This window comes from Pocillopora damicornis, chromosome 8, assembly GCF_964200805.1.
Source record: "Pocillopora damicornis chromosome 8, jaPocDami1.2, whole genome shotgun sequence".
In the NCBI taxonomy this organism is placed as follows: domain Eukaryota; kingdom Metazoa; phylum Cnidaria; class Anthozoa; order Scleractinia; family Pocilloporidae; genus Pocillopora; species Pocillopora damicornis.
Window position 1 is genome coordinate 20,849,775 of NC_142677.1, and position 25,750 is coordinate 20,875,524.

Below are 25,750 nucleotides of genomic sequence, written 5' to 3' on the forward strand. Positions count from 1 at the left end.
ATTTAGCCCGAAAATTGCCAAAGTTCACATCCTTTTCATGGCTCCTAATCTGGGAAAGAAGCCTGTTAAGGACAGAAATAGTAAAGTTTGTTTAAAAATTAATACCTCAAGCATCAAGCACACCTCATTTAGCCATTCTAAAGAAGAGCACCTCCCTCCCTCAACTCAACGGGTGCCAAACAACTGTCAAAGAAATCTGATAGAAATGCTGGGGAAAACGTGTTTCCTGCCATGGAAACTCCAAAAAGCTTTGATTAAATGGATCAGTGGGCTCTTCAGCTAACCCTACCTTTTACCATACAAATAGACATACCAGTTTTTGTCAAAGTTTTATTTGAGTTATAAAAAAACTGACAAAAAGAAAAATACATACAGGCTTTTATTTTCTCTTGTGTTGCTAATATTTTTTTTATCGCCACATTTCTCCTTAAAGTTCAAATTTTGCAGGGGGTGATGTTTTTTGAAATTTTTATCAGTGGTAGCTTTTAGTCTATTAATTTCAATTCACTGTATTTTGTTTTAAATAAGCTTACTTCACCTGTAAGACTATGATAAACTAAAACTTGGACCCCTGAATCAATCAAGTCAGTACTACTTTCTTGAAATTAAAAATATTCATACTTCAGTCACCACTTGTGCTGATGATATATTAGGCATAAAGATGTCAGTGGCATAGTCAGCCTGTAGGCCTGTAGGCCTGTAGGCCTGTAGCCCCTGGCCTACAATTTTTTCTCCCTGCTTGACTTTTATAATATTAACTCATAATATGATAAAAGTTGAAACAAAAATTGAGCTTTCTTTCATAACAGGCTTACAACAAGTCAAAAAGCTGGCTAAGCCCCTGAATGCATTTCTTAAAACTCACTATTGTACTTTCTGCATGAGTTTTCCAATGTTTCCCCCTTTAACTCCCAAGATCTGACTGTTAATTCTCCCCTCCAGTAGCTACACATCTCCATATAAATTAATAAAGGGGTAAGTTTCTAAAGAAACTGTGGTGCTGCATCAGTGGGAGAGTAGAGCAGGTAATTTAGTGTTAACAACTGGGTTGAAAACGTAAATTAGCCACCGTAAAGGGTAAAAAAGCTGATGTTTCAAGCGTTAGCCCTTCGTCAGAGCGATTACAATCAATTACAATCGCTCTGATGAAGGGCTAACGCTCGAAACGTCAGCTTTTTTACCCTTTACAGTGGCTAATTTACATTTTCAACCCAGTTGTTAACACTAAATTACCTTCCATATAAATTAGTTGCAAGAAGTTGGTGTTAGATCAAGAAAACAACCTTTATGCATATTTGAGACAACAGTTTGGCATATATTAGGTTTCTTCATTAAATCTGATATCCCTCATTGCAGTGAATCATAACTTTTATAGCTCCTCCAGCACCAGTTCTTGAAGTCTCAAAAGCATCAAGTGATTGCTCCAGTTTGAAGTGATGTGTTATCAGTGGTTTGGCATCTACTTTCCCAGAAGCAACCAATGCAAGGGCAGCAGGATAACTGTTTTATAAAATAATTAAATAAAATGCAATTATAATAGTTAGGAAAAGATCAGAAGCTAACTAAAGAGAATTTATAGGTGGTGTGTGATATCCAAATGACATAGTATGTAGTGGAACAAAAAGGGAGAAAAAGTTGGTTGTGAAGATTGAGAAGGAGAAACGAAATGGAAATGGTAGGGGCAATTGCAAAGAGGGTAGACAAATAGATACAAACAAAACCAAGCGAGGGTAGGAAGGGAAGACAAGAAGTGACCAGTGGAAGGGCAGGGTAGGGTGAGCATAGCATGAAGGTTCAGTTGGAAAGAGAGGATGAGTGAAGAGAACTTTTAGTGAGGGAAGAAAAAGTGAGAGGAATGTATCATTTAAATCTCTTTTTTTTTTTTTTTTTTTTAACAAACCAGTTAGTGTATCTGAATATTCCCCTTATATCCACTTCTCTAACCAATGCATCAACAATAGGAAATTGAACAACTGGCTTTCCCATTCCAACAACCACAAGTGTTCCTCCTGACTTTGTTGCCTGTAGATTAAAAATTAAAATTGTATTTGTGCTCACAGGGTGGTAACTCATTATATTAACACAGAAAACATGATGGCTTGCTTGAGGCTGCCATAAAAATTGGACATGGAGATAAATGTGGAGATGGACAAGTAAGAAACTGCATTGGATTGAAAATGGAATTGGGAGTGGACTAGGGCAAAAGATTGTAATGCAGATATAACCACAAACACCCACAAGGGTATGACAGAGGGCATGAAAAGAAATAGGGAAGCTTAACCCTTATACATTTAAGAGTGACTGGTTTCTAATGTCTCCTTACAGTATCAACTTTAAATCAACTATAAAGGTTGTGAGAATAAAGGAAATGATCACCAATTATAGAAGCTCCTGATTGTCAGACAAATTCTCCTCATCTGTACTATAGGAAAAGTAAAGACAACAGTAGAGAGAAAATGATTACTAATGTAAGGGTGTAAAGGGTTAACAGGATAGGGACAAGGACTAAAACTACTGTTATAAACCATTCAACTTGTCCAGTCCTGAAACTACCCAACCTGCACTTTCTACATTATCAAAGTATCCCAGTTCAGGTGTTGAATAAAACATACATAAATTGCTGTATGGAAGCTTGACTCAGCTCCAGTACATTCAATGGTTTGATCCGCAGCACCCAGGCTGTTTTCAATTTCCTTGGCTATATCACGGCTGTCTTTGCTGGGGTCTATTTTGAAGATATAGTCAGCACCAAGTTCTTTGGCTTTGTTCAGTCGACCCTCATCAATATCTATATGAAACACAAGCAATATGATATTCAGTTTATATTTAAATACCTGTATTCTACATCTTTGTTTATCAGAAAGATAACTAATGAAATCTGAAATGTTACATTAGGAAAGGAGAACCATTGACGTTTTCTTACTGAGGCAATTGATGCCTTCAACCTACTGTGTTTCTCTAATTTTAAATAACTTTACACTGTCCCTTTAACTGAGTACAAGTTGTAAAAAGATAGTTAGTAGCTCAGTAGTAGTTTCACCAAGTCTTAAAGAGGGAGGGTTCCAAAAGGAAAATAGTCAGGCAGGTTTAATAACTTTATGCAGTTATCATAGTATAATAACAGCTTTGGATCATAACAAAGTGCAAAGAGATTAAACCTTGCTCCCTTAGGAAGAAATCACCTTTAAGTTTGAACAATTTTTGTTTGGTTACTCTTTCAAATCTTGCAATATGGCTAGTGTGATAGTTTCATACTTGAGAATTTCTTACTGGTGGAAATAAATTAGAGTTATAACCCTTTCACTCTCAAGATCTCAATGGTAACTCTCCTTATTTTCTGTAGCAAAATTCTAATGATTTCAATTCGGAGAACTTAGTATTGGATCAACTGATAATCATCAAAGTAACATTTTTCTTTGTTCTCATCACTTGTAAACTTGATTTTGAATTGATTATAGAGGGTTAAAGAGCATTATAAATATCTAAGAACAGTGCACACCTGTGATAGCCACTTTGCTTGCACCACATGCTTTAGCAGTCAAGAGATTAACTAAACCAATGGGACCTGTAATGATTAGAATAATGAAATCAAAATGGTCAAAAATAATTTTAGACCAGTTTTTAGTTTGATAAATACCTGTATTTCCTTATCATACTGGATACATAACCATTAACTTCAAAAAGGAAATATTTGGCTTAAATTCATTCAAACATCGACACGATTCACATGAACCCATTCTTTATTTTTCTATATGATGTTCCACAGTACAATACTTCAAACAAAGGACTACCAGTACTAAAATCTATGATAAGAAAATCAATTTATGATGTTCACACTACTTTCACAACATACTAGTTTATAATATTCTCACCTGCTCCACAAACAAGTACATTGCTTCCAATGGAGATACCTGCTCTGTGACATGCATGTACAGCAACAGACAGAGGCTCTAGAAGAGCTCCTTCCTCAAATGAAACATGGTCTGGAAGTCTAAACAGACAAATTTCACAACTGTCACAATAACATCACTGAAATGTAGTTTTTGCAGTGGTGCATATTTTATTTGCCCATCACAGTATAAGACATCATGTTGTTAATTATTCTAACTTAACAAAGCCAGGAGAACTTAGGCAAGCTCACTAAAGCTATCACAAAGATCTCCCTTTCTATAGCATAATTCAAAATTTATATGACATCAGACATCCAGATGGAATATAAATAATTTTAAAGTAATAAAATTATATGCAAAAAGAAAAAATCAATGGTCATTACAAATATCTTTATTAATTAATAAATGAATCATTTTTATTTTTATCTTTATTAATTAATTTCTGGGTCCCATTTTTGATAATTTATGCTGAATACAGGTTTTTAAAGTTTTATTGAATTTGAGATAAAATGTTGATTCCTTTAAATCAATTGGTAAATTATTTGATACTTCTGCTCCATTATACTCAATAGAAACTTTTCCATAGTTTGTTCGATTTTAATTAACATATATATATCTAAATATACATTTTGGTGTGTAGTATTGCTGAGTATTTTTACAAGTTGTGCCGTATTTTGATAAACCCGGAGGGCTGTTTATCATCCAAAACAGTTGGATAATAATAACTCGTTACTGATAGTAATCAAAGATTTACTTTGACTAGATCTCCTTCTTCTTAATTTTGATGAACATTAGTAAATATAAGACATCATGTTGATACTTGATTTGTGCATTAAGCCTTTCACTCCCAAGATCTTATTAGCAATTCTCCTTACTATCTGCCATACAATTCTTATGATGTTAGTTCAGAGAATTTGGTATTGGATCAACTAATAATCCCATGATTGATATTCTTCTCTATTCTCATCACCTACATGCTTGATATTGTATTGATATTGTAAGGAGAAATTCTGTCTTGGTCACTTGTGGGAGTAAAAGGGTTAAGCATCCTCCTAAGGTTTCCTAATTTTGAGATCTAGAATTATAAGTAAATTTTTTTGTAAAAATTTATCCTGAAAAAAACAAAAAAAACTGTACTGGCCCCTTGGACTTGATATATCTGGAATGTTGCTAAGAAATGGGAAACACCAAGACTAAATTGTAAGTGCACTAAACTTAGGATTGACAAGTCTTGGTTACAGTAATAGCTAAGGTAATAATGTTCTGGTCTCTTGCAGGGTCCACCACTCTCAATATCTCTAAGGAGTAAAAATGGGTATTACTGAACCATCAGAAAACAATTTGAAAAAACGCTAGGTGTCAACTTCAGTGTGTTGACTTCCATTCAGAAGAAATGGTAATAAACCTTGTTCCCCCAGCCATGCCATTGTAACTATGACAAAGCTGTAGCTGCTGTGCACCTTAGTCTTGAATACACACACATATTTTTTTCATTTGCAACATGTCTGCACCAAATGAACTTACTTGAAACAAAAGTCAGCAGCATGAACATAATATCTGCAGAGTGAACCATCAATGGGAGGAGTTGCTGCAAATTTCATGTCTGGACATAAATTATACCGTCCTTCCTTACAGAATGAGCACTGACGACAACCAGCACCAGGTTCAATAGCTACTCTATCACCTAACACAGTGATGCAACAAAATTAAATTATTCTGCGTAGGTACTGACATATCAAGCATCTATATGCTAATAAGAAACTCTTTTAAAAAAACATAACCAAATGGGGCTGATACTTGATGACATGGACTGAATTGGCTGCACTGTAATTAGAATAAAATTTCTCAACTATCTTGTCCCTTGGAGAACTCATCACACTAACCAACTTTAAGATGTGTCACCCCTTCACCAACAGCAGATACCACTCCACTTGATTCATGTCCAAGGACCATGGGTGCTGTGAGGATAAAATCTCCAATTCTTCCCTTCTTCCAGTAATGCACATCTGAACCACAGATCCCAACTGCATGCATCTGAATTTGCACCTCTATAGTTTGTCCAAAAAAAGTATTTCAAAATTTCTAACATGTAATTTGAATTCGCACCTCTATAGTTTGTCCGAAAAAAGTATTTCAAAATTTCTAACATGTAATTTGCGGAAAAAAATCAATTTTAAGCACTGAAGTATAATTTGAAAAAGGAGCAACTTCAGAATACCCCGCAACTCATTTACATGTCATTGAATTTTGAATAAGAATAGCGTCTATTGTGTTATGCCTCGATCTTCAAAGCTTCCCGACACATGTAAGTGAGGCGGACCAGAGTTGCGGGGTATTCTGAAATTTAGCCTTGAAAAATGTATTTTAAACTACGAGACCAGTTGAAGAGAATATCATGGACAAATCTAACCTCGCCTTGTCGTCTTAAATGTTCGAGTTGTTTTGCCTGTTTTTGCGTGACTCACAACGTCACATGACTGATCCTCGTATTGGTTATTTTTTGTAGATCATCCAGCGTTATATTCCAATAATAATGTAATTATGGAGAGAATGTTAAGGTAATTCAAGAGGAAAATCAATAAGCAGCTACGAGTGCGTTGTTTCACGCAAGAAATTGCTTCAAGAAAGGAAAAATCGAGGAGACAAAGTGAAAAGTTTAGAGACACCTACCGCCCTTGCCAGGTTGAGGGATAGGGCGTTCTTCCTGTGAAAGGAGAACGAACAATTTGTTTCGAGATCTTAGATTTAGAATGCCAGAGGAATTATAATAGCATGCTTTCTTACCAAGCTAAGATCGTCAACTTTACGAAGCACAGCGGAAAGATTGCCTTTAGTAACCATTGTTCCAACCTTTGTAGCAAAAACTTGAGAGGAAATGATCTAATCTGCGTCTCAACCCACAGGAGGCTGGACTCTAGTCCAAACTCAACCTCATTCCCAGGGTCCTCTCTCGTTCTCTCCGAGCGGACCTTGGGAACGGGGTTGGTTTAGACTGTTCTGCTCGTGTGATGTTACGGTGACTTTTGGCTACGTGACGTGTGGACACGGCCATATTGTAGATAGCTCTTGCCAGATTGTTTTAACTGATATCACATATAAAATCAACTTTTTGCCGTGACTATGCTCCAGAAATCGTTCACCTTTCTTTCTGGGCCCTAAGAGGTCACTTGATTTCTGCAACAAATCTCAGGGTTTTGATATTGTAAGGAGAAATTACTTACTTATCACTTTTGGTGGTTAAGAAGGCGTAGTTATCATACAATCCCTGAAGTTCTTCTGATTCAGACCCTTTGCTACACATTAGCTTCACTCCCAAGGTGGTAAATCTAACTGCTAGTTTGTTTCCTGCAAGTCTATCAGAGTTGTTCCTATAATAAAATTGCTTATGGAATAACAAGGATATGAGTCAAGAAGGAATGATGAAATAGAGAGCATATAGGGGCTTGATGAGTCTTCCGTACTGCACATGCATAGCTAAATTTCAGGGGCTACTCTGACTCAGATGGTACAAAAGCATTGTTTTGCCATTTAGGGTCTCCAGTTTATTTCCAAGGCTTATCTTCACATCAGTACAAGCCCTAACAAGACTTCTCCTGAGGTCATTATTACAAATGCAACACCATAGCATCCAAATTGAATTTCTGTGAAATGGAATATTCAAAATTTGATATATCAGCTAGGTTTTTCTTTTGAAAAGAGATACAAGAAAAATCACCTTTAATACAGGGAAAATTCCAACAAATACATATTTGTTAAGTCTAGCGTAGCTTCAAATTTTCTCCTTTAAGTTTTGGCCTAATTTAACTTTTAATTCCACCCCATTATCAGCTGGCCTTATGAGCATCAAGTATTAAGCTGTTAATTCAGAATAATTAGAAAATTTAGAGGGGATAAATTTAATGAAGTCAATAAGGTAAACTACTTTAGCAATGTGCAAATATTCACCTAGATGTAACATAAAGGTGTCTTTACAGCTATTAAGTTCCACAAATGTTCATCAGGAAATATGAACTGGAAAGTTTATGGTTCTATATATTTTGTTCTGGATCATTTGGCATAAATAATGGAAGACTATGGCAACCAAACAAGGTCACCATTCATTGCGTAAATTTCAAAGCTAAATAAACATTATAGTATTAGGCTTTTTTAAAGACTTGCTGTTTCTCACTGCTTTTCTTCAAAAGCATTATCTAATTCTTCATTTTCAGGTTCATCATCATCTGCTTCATCATCTTCGGCATCCATATCAAACAATCGAACATTTCTCTGTGAAGCTGACAATACACATGACACCTTACGTGTTCCACTGACAGCCAAAGACCCAGCCTTCATGCCAATCAGCTTTCGATAATGAGTAATTCTTGACCCTACAGTAATTCCTGAAGGTTGAGATAACTGATTGATGTATGTCTGCTTTGCTTGAGCAATGTCTACAAAGTCTTTATCATCGAGGAATTGATAAGGAACTTGAGCCAAAATTGATGTCCCTTCTGTTTCACTGTCATCATCATCACCACTAATGCCATCAACTTCCTGTTGCTGAAGCAAAACAGTTAAATACTCAGAGTCGTAGAACATGACATGCAAGAATGAGTATTTCATTGTTTTAGTGTCACATGGTAAATGATCAACACAAATCCTTGCAAAAAACAATCTGTGCTCATTTGCCTTGATAGAAATAATACACAGTTTATTTCTATCAGGGAAGACCAAAAGTGGATGTAAAGGACCTCCTATCTGTGCTAAACAAAAGGGTGACTGCTCACTTTTGCTCATCTCATAGAGTGGAGAACAGTTCCAACAAGAGATAGCTTTGCTAATGACACTAATTGGTTCAGTGAAAACCTTCTTAAGGTGTCCATGGAGCTTCCCAGAAAGAATGACCAGTGACTCTGTTGACTCATCAGGTATCAGCAATGGACTTGACTTCAGTGCTGGATGATTCTCCACAAACTTGGCCCAGTCATTGTTTCCAAATGGAGGCTTCACTGTAAGTGGCTTTGGATCAAAGTACTGGCCAACTCTCTCCAAGGTAAACTTTCCTTGACTGTTGACCACAAGCTGATCTTGAATGAAGTTTGATACAAGCATTATTTCTTGCTGGCTTCTCTGTTTCACAAAGTCTGGAATTTCTGCATCAGACAAACTCAGTATAATATAGTAAAGCCATTGAAAGAATGCTTTAAAGCTCTTGAGGCTGGTTTCAATTACTAAGACAAGCTCTTGTGTTTTCAACATGATGGAGCCAAGACTTGATACAGCCGCTTGGATGTCAAAATCAGAAAGACCCAATTCACCAAACTGCTCAAACCATCGTGACATTCCATGTATCTCCGTGATATGAAACAGCAGGGATTGTGCCACACACTGTAAGTGTTTCAGTGCCAAATTTTGAATACTAGAATAAGAATTTTCAATGCTATGACCAAGCTTCTTGAGGCCTTTTTCTGTCAGATCATGGATAAGGAAAGTCTGCAACTCAGGGCTGGTCACACCACGAGTGAGCAATGTCAGAAATTCACCACTGACACTTGAGCCAGCTGTCAAACGCTCAGCAGCAAACTCTGTCAACTTAGTGTCCATTTCCAGAAGTATGTCTTCCCAAGCATCAGACATGGCCTGCAAGGTGTTATCGAAGTAATCCATCAAGTTGGTGACCTCACCCATTTTCTTGGCAACTACTGCAAGTTCAAGACACCTTGATGACAGTAACCCAGAGTCATACAATATCAGTGTCACCACTTGTTTATCAGATCCTGGGACAGATGTCTTGACAACAGCTGAGAGCACCCTTAAGTCATGCGACACACTGATACTGATGACTTCACTTTCAGAGTGCTTTGGCAAGACATCAACTGTATTAAGAGAAGCACAGAGAAAAATCCCATAGAGAAATAAATGAATTTTCCCTTTATCATCGCCGATGGCTAACACGCTCAACTCGTCAGGCAGACACTTCATTTTTTTATGATCATCTGAGCCCTCTTGTGAGACTTCTTTGTAAAACAGAGCTCCTGTGGATTTTGGTAGATGAGAAATCGAAGGCAGATAAAGTTCTGACTTTTCCACGAAAAACGACAAATTTTTCTCAGCTGATTCGTCATTTGACACCTTCTCTTTTCCTTCTTCTATCCAATCCAAGGACATAGGCGTCGATTCTATTTCAGTTTTGTGAACACATTCAGCGTTTTCAATATCGAATAACTTGATTTTCCCATCAATGAAAGCAACAGCTAAGATTTTTCCGTCCGGTCTCCAAGCCACAGATACAGCTCGACCTTCAGCGGCGGAAATCAGCCACACTCGCTTCCACGACAACCTTTGCAACCAAACTTCTCCCTCGACTGTCACAAGAGCCAGCAAATCCATCTTTGGCGACCATTTTTGATAGAGAATTTCAGCAGAACATGGTTTGTCTTCGAGCTGCCTAAATGATCCGTATGCTCCCGCCATTTTCTAATTGAAAATTATGACTGCTGACTTAAAAGATTTCTGTCGCATTCGAACGCAGGAACGAGGCTCAAGCACGAAAACGAGTTTACCGAGTTTCGGCCAAGGCGTTCTTAGGAACGAAGGAAAAATTGAACATATGGAAACTACAAAATATCGTTTGACGATGTTCATGATATTGTGTCTACCTTTCATAGATGGAAGGATGTAGCTGAACTTTTCCAGGCATTGATGGATCCAACACCAGCGCAGAAATCGCGGAGAGGCGAGAAAACCTCCAGCCGGCCATTCTATGCGACCGACGGGCAAACGAGTGCAAATATTATCTCTGAGGCTAGGTCTTCCCTTCGTCCTTTGGACACGAAAAGGCCCTTTACACCAGTAGAATCCAATAGAACATTATTCAGAGGAAGTGCTGTGAAGCCTTACGAAGGAAGGCCGCCGTCTGCATTCAGGTAATCGTGCTTCATTCTTTTTGACAGCACTTCATCACCGACTAGCTTACGAATGTTTATTTTTGGGACAGAACTGTTTGCAAATGTAGATTATTATTCTTGCTGATTATAGTTTTGTTTATTGTAAATATAGTAAATTGAAAAGTCAGAATATGCTTTAATGAGGTCTTTGGATGTTAATGGCTGATATTTGACCGCAAAATTCGAATTCTGTAGTTGTTTTCGAATATGCACAAACATTATGACCTGTTCTCGATTCTTGAGAGCAAACAGTTCAAAAGTAACCACGCTTTGCACACAGGTGTTTAAGTCGTTGACGGAAATTAATTTGTGTGGCTTAGGAAGGTGCAAAAAATGCTCTTTTACCCTGTATTAACCAAAACATCAACAAAAGACCTGATCAAAGAGTGTGAAACTGTCTAGAAATTTGTGGGACAATTAAAACCATAGGGTAATTCTCTACATGCAAAAGTAAACAATTTATTATTAAGGATATCAGGGTTGAAGGTCATTCCTCTGAAATCTGAGTTGATCAAGGATGATTATAATACCTTTAGTTAATAACAGTTCCCAGTTGTTAGGTGGTGAACATGGTTACCAGTTGCATAAAAACACTGTCCTTCAGCCAAGTGTTGAAACGAACATCTCTACACCTGTGAGATTCTAATTTATTGGTTTGATTAAGTATTATCCAACCCCAGAACAAGGTAGACCAGGGTTCAACTATTTCAATCTCAGGAGGGATCAAAAGTTAATTTCTCATTTCAATAGTAATATATTGTTAAGCAAAAAAGTTAAGAGGAAAGAAAAATATAAAACTATTAGATATCGATTGACCTAACACTAAATTCTCATAGTTAAAATAATGTGAAAAGAAGTGTCAATATTGAGATGTAGGGAGTAAGTGTATCAAATAGTTGTATGGGAACTTAAGGGTCATTTGATAAGTTTAAGTATTCTTATTACAATTTAAGATGTAACAGGCGTTTCGAAATCCCCCGGTGGAGGACAAACCGTTTTAAAAACACCTTCATGATGGCCTCCACCATTAAATATAACAACAACAGTTAATTAACGACCGTTTCCTAGAAACCTATGTAGATAATGTAAATATAGCTTTTAAATATAGATAGGTTTTAGCTCATAGATTTTTTAATTGTTTATAATTTTGAATATTCTTATATACGTTATATAATATATTTATTTAATTACATTATTGTAATATACGCAATTCAGCCGCAAGGCTGCTTGGTATATTTAAATAAACTATCTATCTATCTATCTATCTATCTATCTATCTATTATGTGTTTGGTGGATAATGTCTAGATATTATAGTGAGAAGTTACATGTTAATCACTTCCAAGAGTTTAAGGGTTGCATGTGGTAGCACCTGGTTTATACTCAGCAATTTGTACAATAAGATCATGATGATATATATTCATGAGGTTAGCTAAATTCATTTCAGATAGTTGTGTTTATTCTTCACTCCATTTATATGTATGCCATTGGTAGTACATTACTGGTTAACCAAAAAAGTGGAAAGAAAGAGGTTATTTAATTTAAAGAACCTGTGATCAAGAAATGACAATGTAGCTCTTGAGTAAGGAAGGACAGAAAAATTCAGCCACTTTTAAATGTGCAGATAATTTTAATATTCTAAAGAAAGCAGTTGGAATGAGCACAATGCAAAACCAACAAATGAAATGTTGAATCTTCAATCTTTCAAGTTATTGATTTTAAGAAATAAAACCATTTTAAGCCACTGCAAACTTCCTTCTTACAGCTTAGGTAGCTACCAGTCTGAAGGAGAATCCTCGTGTCCTCCATCAGGGAGGAGGTTAACTCCTATAGATGATGCTCCACAGCTTCCAGGGCCACCAGTTCCCTCCCCGCCCTCTGGTGTGGTGAGTAGACCATGCACATAATTTTTATAATTTTCATGTCTGTCTTTCATTGCACAAGAGAAAGTAGGACAGTTAAAAATAACAGCACTCCTCCAAGACATTCTAGCTAGGGTTCTAGGTTTGCAATATCTGTGAAGGTTTGATTACTTAAGCTGTATTGTAATAAAAACTATTTCTTTTAGCCCATGGGTAAATCCAGAAGACCCCTAAGATCATCTTTGTCAGGTTCTGGTGAAGACCTAAATGCTGAAAAACTCAGCCAGAAGCTTCGTAAAGCTGCACTAGGACAAGGCAGAGATGCAAGAGCAGAACTTTCTCCATCTCCTCCAAAAAGAGGGTCTTTTTCTGGCACTCCGCCTCATATGGGTGAGCCTCTGAGGCGTACCTCATCAGAAATATTCCCTACCCCACCAACAGTGTCAAAAGATATGGTTAGTTCAAGAAGAGTTAGAAGTGGACCAAAAGAACGCTGCTCTCCTGTTATTGATTCTGTCACTCGTGTGAAAAGTGGTCCTTTGGAGCGAGGTGATCCTACTGGGGTTGGAAATGAACAAGTTGATGCTCAGAGTTGTTCATCTTCAGAGCGAAGGAAAAAATCAGCAGAGAGGAGTGGTAGTGGTGATAAAAGGAGGAAAAAATCTCAAGCAGATGATGATAAACCAAAAGATGAACTTGTCTCTTACTATGAAGAGAATGTCAAGCCACTTCTCACTCAAATGGAGGAAAGGTTTGCAGAGAAAAATATGAAAGAACTGTGTCAAGACTGTTTAAAATTATGGAATGCATTAGAAAAGAAAGGCCTAATTGGAAAGGCCAGTGGAAGTTTTTCTGCAAGAAGAAGAGGAGAAATTTTACGGACAGTTTTTAAGTTCTTGGATCTCAGTGACCCAAGGTTGCTTTTAAGACTTGGCAGGTTAATTCTTGCGGTGAGTGATTTAATGATTATATCATTCAATGTGAGGCTGAAAATTTAATCACAGACTGTATGCCGCAATCTTTATCCCCCTGGATGACGTGGCTACTTAATGTTCACCTTGCTGGACTTCAGATCATGATTTTTGGTTTGAAGTCGTAGGCTGCTCATGGTGTGCTTGGGTAAGCCTATTTGCCCTTACAGTGCCTATCTCCACCTATGTGTATTCAGTAAAGTGTCACAGACTCACAGAAAGTTGATGAAATACTGGTGGACATGGTGACATTTACAAATACTCTTAACCAGATGATACATTGTGTTTTTCTCGGTTTAAATCTCACTGTAAACAACTGGTTTTATCTCCCTCACGAACAGTTTCTTGCTCTTGCAATTCTTGCATATGGTCAAGTCCATATATGCAAGTAACTCATGCACAGCCCTCCCCACAAGGGAGGGGTGAGCTGAAAACTCTTGCACATGCGGTTAGTGGTACCTGGGATGGGCTAGCACCCTACCCATTAATCAAATTTTTTATCCCTATGTGTGACTAGCATATATTGTATGTAATTCCTCCTCATAGTGTCAGCCTTGAATTGAATATTAACCCTTCAACTCCCAAGATCTGATTGTCAATTCTCCTCTTTAGCTGTTAGACTTTTCCTTGTAAATTAGTGATGAGAATTTGGTGTTAGATCAAGATGACAACTTTGACATGATAAGTTTAAGTATTCTCATTACCTGTTTACTGGATAATGTGTGTAAATTATAAGGAGAAGTTGCATGTAAATCATTTCTGGGAGTCAAAGGGTTAAGGTCATGAGAAGAAAGGAAACGATGGCCAAATAAAAACATTATTGATTTTTTCATGAGAAATTCTTCTTGTTAATAGCATAGGAAATTTATAGAGAACAGTATGGAGAATATGCATACTGATGTTAGAGTGTTAAGGGTTAAGTTCTGGCTGGATGAGCCTTTCGGCTTGATCACTTTATGTTTACCTTGCTTCTGCTTTGAGATTTTGATGAAATAGCCTTGTCATTTTTTTTTTCAACCTTTCTTGATTTTCTTTCATTGCAGATGAAGGTGACTGGTAACAATTTAACCAATGTATGTATGGTGGTTTACAAAGTGGCAAAAACAGAGAAAAATGATCAGTTATTTCTGGAAGAAGACATTTTAAGTAAGATGAGAACCTTTTATTTGGTTGTTTATAGAATGGTTGTTGAGCCCAGTGTAATTTTATTTCCATTGTGCAATTTAAATATCTGTAAGAACTTGTAGTGGTTAAAATTCTGGGCACAAGCTTCTGCTTTTTTTGTTTTTGAGATTGCCCACTCATATCCAGCGCAAGAAAAATTAGTTTGTAATTTTTGAACAATGTTGGCAATAAAGTTGAAAAAAAGCAGCAAAAGACAGTCAAAACAAAGAAAACATGAACTACTCTGGTAAGTTTATTGTGCTACAAAAGCAGTGGGCTTTCTTCCCAGCTCTCAAAATAAAAAGGTAATTCTTGATTCTTATCATTGAAGACATTTTTGCCATACACTGAATCCTTTATTGAAAAAGCCTGTTAGGTTAGGATGGCTGGATATTTGCCTCATTTGTTTCTTTTTTCTTGCGTTTTTATGGACTGAGACAAAGTGTAGGTCCTTAAAAATGCAAAAAAGAACTTGGCTTATATCCAGCCATCTTGACCTCGCACTTGCTCAATAATGCATATGTATCAGATAAACCAGTTTAGTATATTAAGTACTGGCAGCTGTGCAACTTATTTTTTGGTTGTGTCCTCGTGTACCGGTACACAAAAGAAGGAAACATTAACGAACTGCGTCATAACTCCATGTATGGTTATGAAAACAAAAGGAATTCCCTCGTGTACCGGTACACCAGGACAGCCCCTATTTTTTTGCAGAAAATCTTAAAAGTTAACAGAATTTTTTTTGTATTTCTTTTTCCAGAGAGTCTGGTAGACACTGTGAAAAGCTGTGAAATAGGAAATCACCATGATGCATTAGTTTACACTGCTGGAGCTATTAAACATCTTTCAAGCAATAATCACACAGTTCAAAAGGAGTTAGTCTCTCTGGATGGCATCGAGGGTTTAGCACAAATTCTTGACACTATAAGTAAAGATGTAAGTTTGCCAGGTGATCTTGGTGATTTTGATAAAAATTCCTCAGCATTTCATCAGTGGTAGTGTCTTCCTCTCCTTAGTACTTTTTGTTATGGTAAATTTAATGTATTGATAGTGTCTTTTAGAACCCTCTTTTTAACGCTTTCACTCCCACAAGTGACTAAGACAGAATTTCTCCTTACAATATCAATACAATATCAAGCAGGCAGGTGATGAGAATAGAGAAGAATATCAATCATGGGATTATTAGTTGATCCAATACCAAATTCTCTGAACTAACATCATAAGAATTGTATGGCAGATAGTAAGGAGAATTACTTATTAGATCTTGGGAGTGAAAGGGTTAATCCTTTAAACCCTAAGAGTGACCAACATCTAATTTCTCCTTACAGTAACGCATTAATTAAAATCACCAGAATAAAGGAAATGATCACCTAGCTAAGATGCTGTCGTTGTTAAAAAAATTCTACTTGTCAGTACCAAAAGAAATGTTAAGAGCAGAGTTTGGAGAATTTAAATACCTTGATGTAAGGGTATAAAGGATTATCACTGACAATCCTTATTGGCCATTCTGAGAATCATACATTTATACGTTCCTTTAAGAGAACAGTTTTCTCTTTATTACATAGCAGGTGGAAGCTACTCTTCTGAATCTATAATCATGTTACCATCACTAAGTTCACATTACTGTGCATCATTGTCTCATGTAATTTGAGAAATGAAACAGAATTTGATGTGGTGTCTGATTTTTGTTTTGTGACAGGTGTTAATGACCATGAAAGGGAATTCACAGTTTGCCAGTTTGCTGGTTCAGGTATTTTTAAAGATTATTCTTAGTATTTTATTATTGACATTTGTTTTTATTGCGGCTTATAGTTTGAATTAACACTTTAACTTCAGAAGTGATGAACATCTAACTTCTCCTGCAATATCCATACATTATCCAGCAAACAGGTAATGAGAATACTCAAATATATCAAGTAGAAGTTGAAGTCTTGATGCAACACCAAATTCTCATCACTAATTTAAAAGGAAATATGTAATAGCTGGAGGGGAGAATTGACTATCAGATCTTGGGAGTTAAAGGGTTAACAGCATATTTGAGATCTTGGTTTGAGATACTGACAGAAACACTTACTGCCTACTCTAAAGTCAATTCAAACGTGGTTAAAATACCTCTGACCAAATGTTGGGGCTTCTCTACAGGTAACTGGAGCACTAAGGAACCTTGCTGATGTCTCTGGAGCCAGAGAGCTGTTTGTTAGCACATGTGTAGTTAGAAACTTGGCAATAGTTTTGGGACCATATTCATCTGACAGTGAAGTGGTGTGGAATGTATGCCGTGCATTGAGGTGAGGTTGCAATTGCTACAAATGTGTGATACAGATGGTGACCTGTGGTTCTGATTGGCTTTTCCACAAAATACTTTTCAAACTACTACACAAACCTGTATTTATTCAGTACACTCTTCTTAACCCTTTTCACCTTTACATCAGCATGCATATTCTCCATACTGTTCTCTGTACATGCTGACAAGGAGAGTTTGTTCAACAATCAAGTGTTTCTTTAGTTGGTAATCATCTCCTTTTTCTTGTGACCTTAGTTTGCAATTTGGGGTGGTTATTATAAGGAAAAATTAAAGCTAGTCACTCCTAAGGTCCACTGGGTTAACTTGCAAAAGTTTCTTTTAAAGCAAATAGCTATTAGCTGATGTTGAACACTTACATATCCAAGAAGATTTACAAGTCATTCAAGTTCCTTTTGTACTTAGGCAGGAATTGCTTTCATTGTGTGTCAGCAATTTTTTAGCTCATGTAAGAGTCATGTTGGCCATGAATTCTAAATTTATTTCATAGGCTAATGTCAGTTATTTATTTTATCTATAGTAAACTAACACTGTACACAGAATGCTGCAGTGAATTGGTTGACTCAATTGCTTGGCTTCCAGCACTGAGCAAGATCCTATCAGCCTATGAAAAGAAACAGGTTAAAGGCTCTTTGTTTAACCCTTAACCTCCCATGAGTGACCAAGAGAGAATTTCTCCTTACAATATCAATACAATATCAAGCATAGAAGTGACGAGAATAAAGTAAAATATCAATTAGGGGATTATAGTTGATCCAATACCAAATTCTCCAAATTAACACCATAAGAATTGTATGGCAGACAGTAAGGAGAATTACTAATGAGATCTTGGGAGCTAAGGGGTTAAGTGTCTCTACAATGAGAGGTAACCAGTCAACTCGCCGACGGACCAACTCGCCGACGCCAACTCGCCGACGTATAAAATCGGGTAGAGACGTCGGCGAGTTGGTCGTCAATCCAATACAACTTATTAGAAGTTAAACATACAGAAAAGTAAACGATATTTAGTAAAAAAAAACACTGGTGAACATTGGTGAACATCTAACAGAAGCTTAAACATTGGTGAACATTGGTGAACATCACCAATGACTATAACAGCTTAAGACGCGAACGAGTTATTGTGCGACAACAACACCGTAATGATTCATCACGTCAATCGCTCATATTTTTTAACGAAAACTTGGCTGTCTAGACAAGATCTTTAGTAAAAAGCATTTCTTTTTATTTGCAACAAAGTTTATAAGGATCTCAAGGCGAAAAAAGGGAAGTAAACATCACCAATGACTCAAACAGCTTCAAACGCTAACGAGTTATTGTGTGACAACAACACTGTAAAGACTCATCATGACAATCGGTCAGATTTTTTAAGAAAACTTGGCTTTCTAGATAAGATCTTTAGTAAAAAGCAATTCTTTTTATTTGCAACAAAGTTTATAGGGATCTCAAGGCGAATAAAGTAAAGTCATCACAATGACTGTGACAGCTTCAAACGCGAACGAGATAATTATTGTGTGACAACAACACTGTAAAGACTCGTCATGACAATCGGTCAGATTTTTTAAGAAAACTTGGCTTTCTAGATAAGATCTTTAGTAAAAAGCAATTCTTTTTATTTGCAACAAAGTTTATAAGGATCTCAAGGCGAATAAAGTAAAGTAAACATCGCCAATGACTACATCCGCTTCAGACGCGAACGAGTTGTGTGACAACAACACCGTAAAGACTCATCATGTTGATCGCTCAGATTTTGTAACGAAAACTTGGCTTTCTAAACAAGATCTTTGGTAAAAATCAATTCTTTTTATTTGTAACAAAGTTTATAAGGATCTCAAGGCGAATAAAGTAAAGTAAACATCGCCAATGACTACATCCGCTTCAGACGCGAACGAGTTATTGTGTGACAACAACACCGTAAAGATTTATCATGTTAATCGCTCAGATTTTTTAACGAAAACTTGGCTTTCTAGACAAGATCTTTAGTAAAAAGCAATTCTTTTCATTTGCAACAAAGTTTATAAGGATCTGAAGGCGAATAAAGCGACGTTAACGTCGCCAATGAACAAAATTGGCCGTAGACGCCAATGAGTTGTGTGAGTCATTGGTGATGTTTACTTCGCTTTATTCGCCTTGAGATCCTTATACACTTTGTTGCAAATAAAAAGAAATGCTTTTTACTAAAGATCTCGTCTAGAAAGCCAAGTTTTCGTTAAAAAATATGAGCGATTGACATGATGAGTCTTTACGGTGTTGTTGTCGCACAATAACTCGTTCGCGTCTTAAGCTGTTATAGTCATTGGTGATGTTCACCAATGTTCACCAATGTTTAAGCTTCTGTTAGATGTTCACCAGTGTTTTTTTTACTAAATATCGTTTACTTTTCTGTATGTTTAACTTCTAATAAGTTGTATTGGATTGACGACCAACTCGCCGACGTCTCTACTCGATTTTATACGTCGGCGAGTTGGTCCGTCGGCGAGTTGACCGTAATTCCAATGAGAAAATGCAAAATATCTTATGCACACTAGTACTTAATCAACTGAGTTCACATTTTGAAAAATTGAACTTGCAATTGAATAACAGAGTACTTTTTTTCTCTCTTGGACCAGCACAGATACTCTTGCAGAGGAAATGATGTACATACAGTACTGAATGAATGATAACTTTATTCTTATTTTGTCCCGAAATTTGCAGGAATTGGTGGTCCGGGTCTGTTTCATTCTTGGTAACTTAACATCTAAGAGTGAGAAAGTCAGAGAAGCCATTTTCTTTGATGAAGCATTTATGGCTGTGTTACTCTCTGTCATGCAGTCATACTTCAACCTTGAGCTGGAGGTGTGGAATTTGTAATTTTAGTTACTTGTACTTTTACTGTAATTTGTATTATAGACCAGTTTTCAGTTGAGAGTCAAAACCAAAACTGGTGAAAAGTCATCCGAGTGACCAATCAGAACATAAGCCAATGAGGACTCAAAGTGAAAACATGTCAAATAAACTTCCTGAAGTACAGGAAAGTGCTATTGTTTTTTGTTTAGCATGTGATTGGCTAAGAAGATAAGACAAGTTTTCTGGACCAATCAAAGTACAAAGTACAATCTTGAATTACTTTTGTCACTTTGTTGAAAATTGCTCTACTGAAACAAGATGGTGTGTTTTGCACCATGAAATTCAGTTTGAGACTAAACATATATTGGACCTTGATGTTGAGTTTCTTGCTTTCTTGCATGTGATCAGTAGACTGCCTGCTTAGGTCATTGATCAATAATGGGTTAGTGCATGTGCTTAATTAATTTCAATTGTTACAAGGTGCTGAAAAATGGGCCCACAGCTGACGAAAATTTGATTAATGGAGAAAACAAAGGTCTTAACAAGAATGAAGATGTGCTTATCAAGGTAAGTGTTCTGAATCATATCACAGTCAGAGTAAGGTGATTGAAGAAAGATGTCACAAATCTTGGTTGGGACTTGTAGCTCAACTGCATGTTACACTTCTTAGCAGAAAAGGAAATAGTGAAATTTTGTGTTTTTTTCTTAATTTTTGCTGCCTAGCAGGCATGGGCATACAATCAACTTTTGTGGAGTTATTAAACTCCTTAAGTTTGAAGGGAATATCTTAATTTTTGTGTGGGGAGAAAACTCATGCCTTGTGACAGGTTTTTGTTTTGTTTTGTTTCAATTTACAGAATATTTCATGGAGTAAACAAAGACATTATATGTGGAGAATTCAAATTTTTGTTGCTATTTCTCTGACTGCAAATTGCAATGTACACATAGGAGAGGTCTTTTCAAGTAGAAGTGTATCATTATCCAATTAATGCATACTGCAAAGTTCATAATATTTTTTTGCACACAATGTCATCTTATTGAACCAAATTCAACTTTCAGGCTATCAGAGTAATTGCCAACTTATCAATCAATGCAGAGGCTGGTGCAGGGATTGCTGCTAATGAAGCATTAGTTGACCTTTTAATCCAGATTCTTGGTGAGTTCACTCAATGGAGGAAAGGTATAACCTTTAATCATGCCAACCCCTTTTTCATCAGGTGTTTGTCAATAGGATTATCTCTTACTTTCTTTGGATCTTTACAGATGTAAAGGATGCACTTGTCAGCGAAGAACTTGTTCTGAACACAGTATCAACTCTGAACAATCTGTCTTACTACAATAGTGCTGAAAGTGTTGTACAGCAGAGACAAGTTGAAATCACAGAGAGTAAGTTAACTATTTGAAATACAAGTATAATTTGGTCTAATATCAACCATGTTGAAAATAGAAATTGGCTATTGTAAAGAGTGTCTAAATCTGACTTTGAGTGTTAGCCCATCATCAAAGCAAGTTATTCATCCAGATGAAGGGCTAATGCTTGAAATGTCATCTTAAGAAACTTTGAATATGAAAGTGATCTTTGCAGTTATGAACACTACTTAAGCAGTAGTGAAAGAAGGCCTGAAAAAAACTCAGGCCTGCACGGGATTTGAACCCATGACCTCTGTGATACTGTACAGTGCTCTACCAACTGAGCTTACAAGCCAACTGGAAGCTGGTGAAGATCGCTTTCATATTCATGTCTTTATCTGCAGTTCAAATATATGACTTTCATATATTCACAGCTGTTTATTAGAAACTTTTTAGGGTGGCTAGTTACCATTATCAACTCAGTTGACAAATTCAAATTATCTTATAGTCCCCTCCCCCAACAGATGCAGCACCACGTTCCTTTAGAAATGCACCCCCTTAACTTATTTTTGAAATCATCAAAAGTCACAGAATAGTGACAGTTAAAGTTAAGAAAATCATTTGTGCTGTGTGGATTGGATTCAAACAAGCAAATATGGTTTTGTTCTATTCCTTTTTTTATGTGGTCTGTGCTTTTGTTGAGAGTGCCTTAACCCTCTAACTCCCAAGATATCATTAGTAATTCTTCTTTCTGTCTGCCACACAAGTCATATGATGTTAGTTTGGAGAATTTGAAATTGGATGAACCAGTAATCCCCAATTGATATTTTTTTTTATTCTTACTACTTACAAGTCTACTTAAAAATATTGTACCAGTAGTATAGGGAGAAATTCTGTCTAGGTCACTAGTGGGACTTAAAGGGTTAAATATGTAGTTCCAAGTCTCATGTGGTTGATGTTTATGTATGATGTATAATTTTCTTGCATTGTTTTAACATCTCTCTCTCTCTCTCTCACTCTGTGGTAGTGCTAATTTCGTTGTTAATGCCGGAGAACATGGATGCAATGGTGGAAGCAACTCGTGTGTTTGGGAACTTTTCTAGAACAAAAGAAGTGAGAACTTTATTGGCAGAGCAAAAAGGTAAAAGTTGACATCTTATTTTACTCAAGTATGACAGAGATTTTTGACCTTTCTGTCCACATTAGTTGTTGAAGTTTTACAGATCACTCTCTGATGTTACACTTTTCACCACCTTTGACTATTTAGTTGATGAAATCATGATTGCTCTATTGGATGCTGGTGAGAGGGAAACAGTGTTCACAGCCTGCGGTGTGCTAATTAACCTGATGATTGATGAGAATATCAAACCAAAGCTGAAAGAGGAAGATGGAATTAAAAAGTAAGTTGTTCAATTTAGAGTCTTCTCCTAATTGCAGTCATGTTGTGGCATCCTTTAAAATTTTTCATAACCTGACTAATACGAGGATAACCTGTTTTTACCTCTCAGACTGGTTGATGTGTTACGTGACTTTGGTAAACATGATTGGCAGTTGTCAAGTATGGTGTGCCAGATCCTGTGGAACTATAGGTAGGTCCATTAGTACCATTCATACTCTTTAATAGTAATAATAGAAGCAAAACCTGAAATTTTATTTGCTTTTTTTTTCACAACTGAGCTTGTGATGACCAAGAAAGTAAAGAATACAGTTTTCAGTATTTTATTACTTTTTTTCTCTTCTCATTTCAAAGTGACAAGATAACCAGCTCATCAGAAACATTTGGTGACCAGGAAGCACTAGAATTAATGGATATTCTTGCACAATATTTAGGTAAGGATTGTGAATTTTATAAGACAGTATGGGAGTTAATTTTTCAGAGATGCAGTGGTGTAATAGTTACTAGGCTGAACTCTGAGGAGGAGGTCTGAGGTTCAAGACCTTGCGGCATCATTGTGTTGTGTTCTTGGGTGAAAACCTTTACTTTCTCAGTGCTTCTCTCCATCCAGGGGTATACTGTGAGGGAGGAGTAATAATACTCCTGGTCACTACATGCAATGAAAACCAGGATAAGCTCAGGTTGGGCCACTTAGCTTGAGTACAAACTTATACAGTTTACTGTAATGTTGAACATACAAAGATGTAATGAAGGTTAGGATCTTTTGAGAACAAATTTGAGTGACTCTAAAGCATCCTTTGAAATTGGGTTTAGTTACAATGGCCATTTAACAGATGACAAATTAAAACACAAGTTAAGTAATCACCAATGAGATCAATATTCTGTTTTGTTGAACTGTTTTTCAGATGAGGATATTGCTCTTGATTCAAGTGAATTAGATGCTGTGGAATCAAACCTTCCAGACATGTTAAGAGAAATGTGGGAAAGCCAGTTTGTCCCTGTGGGGCAGCACCTGCTTCACAGAGTTAAGTCGCATCATACAGACCTTGTTCCGTTGGAGTTGCCTAGTAATTAACAAGCATGATGCTCACACCAGTCTTGTAGACAGAGACTGGGATCAACATGCTTTAAACTAAATTTTAGACAGGTAACTGTGAAGAAGTTGTGTCATTCAACGACAAAAACCATCCGCTTACTTACAAATTTTTTATTGCATTAACACAGCTATACTGAAGGAAATTGTTACGGTATACATGTGGATCTCTACCTTCAAACCAATCTTATTCACAGATGGTGTGTATAGTAATATCATTCAAGAATGACAATGCATCACATTGTCCTCAATTTCATCCCATACAAAATGTTATAAATACATAACAACCTTTCATATAACTATCAGTCCTCGTGTGAAAATATTGGGGGCATACCAAGACGTATATGTAAGTTTTCTGCCTGTCAACATTATGATTTTAACTTATTTCTTGCGTGGATTGACAGGGAATAGCGAGGAGAGACATTCCTTTGTGGGAAATTGGATTCTGATTTCCCCCAAGAAGTCCTACGAAGCTTTTTGTTTGTCTAGTTTATTGAATAAGGTTACCAAAGGAGATAGAAGCCATAGAAGACAGCCCATTTCTCAAATTTAATTTATAACTTGCATCTCTGTATGAAAGAGCTCCTATTTTGTTAAGATTTTCACTGGACAACTTGTAAAAAGAGTATTGAAAAGGACTTCATAAAGTTCTCCTTGTGTGGTTTTATGTAAACTCAGAAACAATTTTATTTATTATCTTTAGAACAGTGTGAAAAAGAGAGAATTTTAAATAAATAAATAAAGAGATCAAATGCTGTTTTTGCTGTTGGGCCATACTATGCAACTCCTCATTTTTTTAACTCCTTATTTTTGAATTTTTTCTCAACTTAACTGTGCTACACTAGTTATCAATTGTGAATTCAACTTTACTACAAAAATGAAATCCCCTGAATCTTTAATTTAATTGATGTTGCTGTATTCTAAGAGAAGTTTCTGGGGTAACAGTTCATCTGTTATCTTGTAAAGTTTTTATTTTTGTATTTTTGTTGTCATGTTTAGTGAGGACAACCTACAGAGTGAAGCATTTCGTCTTGAAACAAAATTGTAAAGCGAGATCTTGTTTGTTCACAAGAGGATGTTTCAAAGCTTTAGCCAACACCTCATAATTAGCCTGTGATCCTCCCTTGTGTAACCACCTCACAAGCATTTGATAGCACTGTTCAAAGCTGTCAGGATGATCTATTGTGAGCTGAGCTAGTTCTGCTTCATGAAATCCTAACACTTCTGCCAATTCCATCCAGCTGGATGACATCGCATGGCTAATGTGAAGCAAGTCATCTGTCTCAGGAATTCCTCTCTTAATTTGTAGACTGGTAGTCATTGCATGGCAGTGATGAAAACTGACCTAAAGAAAACATGATCACTCAGTAATCTTGCAAAACTCCATTACAGGTCCTTTTGTGTGATAGTGGTGGAGTACCTGACACTACACAAGAACCGCTGGCTCCGATCCTTTGGTAAAAGGAAGGAAGTAAACGGAAGAGCATTTGCCTACTGGGAGGGTGCGGAGATTTACAAGAGAGTTTTTAAAATAAGGATCCCACCCTTTCCAAATCCCCGCTTGTCGCCCCCCCCCCCCCCCCCAAAAATCGAAAGAAGTAAATCAGATGCGAGAATCCCACGATAAGCCTTTTAAATGATGCATGCTTGATGATAGATGGGAAATCTCCGTCCAGGGTAGAGAATCAGAGGCGAAAACATTCAGAGAACAGGAAATTCAGCCGTCAAATATTTTAAGTGAAAGGCGAAAGTTTTGACGTAATTTCAGTATATCCTGGATTAAATGTTACTGTATAAATATTTCTCACCAAAAACTACAACAGAAGGTCAACACTCGACAACAATCAGCAGAGCTTTCAGGGCCACATCTCACGTTGACCACATCACATCACAGTCTGTTTTCAGTTTTCTCGCAATAAAAATTGCGCGTCAACAGATTGTGTAGGAATTATGTGGGGATAGGGGAGGGTTGTTA

At 36.7% G+C, this 25,750-nt stretch overlaps 3 protein-coding genes and 1 long non-coding RNA gene across 5 annotated transcripts; 1 reads left to right on the forward strand and 3 right to left on the reverse strand.

Annotated features, from left to right (window-relative positions):
• Nucleotides 1-316: 316 nt before the first annotated feature.
• LOC113668650 (sorbitol dehydrogenase) lies at nucleotides 317-6,796 on the reverse strand. 2 transcript variants are annotated; one of them, XM_027184588.2, is made up of 9 exons: nucleotides 6,675-6,796; nucleotides 6,561-6,594; nucleotides 5,774-5,938; nucleotides 5,415-5,574; nucleotides 3,873-3,991; nucleotides 3,500-3,565; nucleotides 2,613-2,788; nucleotides 1,901-2,022; nucleotides 317-1,500 (listed from the first exon to the last, which is right to left on the reverse strand). In XM_027184588.2, exons 1-9 carry the CDS (start codon nucleotides 6,729-6,731, stop codon nucleotides 1,332-1,334), a joined length of 1,068 nt encoding a protein of 355 aa, XP_027040389.2. In that variant the 5' UTR covers nucleotides 6,732-6,796; the 3' UTR covers nucleotides 317-1,331. The 2 variants fall into 2 exon arrangements, with proteins under 2 accessions (XP_027040389.2, XP_027040390.2); XM_027184589.2 differs by lacking the exon at nucleotides 6,561-6,594 and having other exon boundaries at nucleotides 6,675-6,784.
• A 613-nt stretch (nucleotides 6,797-7,409) lies between these two features.
• On the reverse strand, nucleotides 7,410-10,361 carry LOC113668565 (anaphase-promoting complex subunit 4). The gene has a single exon (XM_027184490.2). It carries the CDS (start codon nucleotides 10,341-10,343, stop codon nucleotides 8,055-8,057), a length of 2,289 nt encoding a protein of 762 aa, XP_027040291.2. The 5' UTR covers nucleotides 10,344-10,361; the 3' UTR covers nucleotides 7,410-8,054.
• Nucleotides 10,362-10,405: 44 nt separating this feature from the next.
• On the forward strand, nucleotides 10,406-24,528 carry LOC113668599 (armadillo repeat-containing protein 2). The gene is made up of 17 exons (XM_027184531.2): nucleotides 10,406-10,795; nucleotides 12,580-12,700; nucleotides 12,883-13,626; nucleotides 14,691-14,793; nucleotides 15,572-15,747; nucleotides 16,511-16,561; nucleotides 16,954-17,099; nucleotides 17,634-17,733; nucleotides 19,805-19,945; nucleotides 20,417-20,503; nucleotides 20,996-21,092; nucleotides 21,200-21,322; nucleotides 22,314-22,427; nucleotides 22,554-22,686; nucleotides 22,795-22,875; nucleotides 23,037-23,116; nucleotides 23,588-24,528. Exons 1-17 carry the CDS (start codon nucleotides 10,572-10,574, stop codon nucleotides 23,755-23,757), a joined length of 2,691 nt encoding a protein of 896 aa, XP_027040332.2. The 5' UTR covers nucleotides 10,406-10,571; the 3' UTR covers nucleotides 23,758-24,528.
• Nucleotides 23,878-25,692, reverse strand: LOC149041785 (uncharacterized). The gene is made up of 2 exons (XR_016188961.1): nucleotides 25,584-25,692; nucleotides 23,878-25,120 (listed from the first exon to the last, which is right to left on the reverse strand). It is a non-coding gene; the product is annotated as an uncharacterized LOC149041785 (long non-coding RNA).
• Between the last annotated feature and the right edge of the window lie 58 nt (nucleotides 25,693-25,750).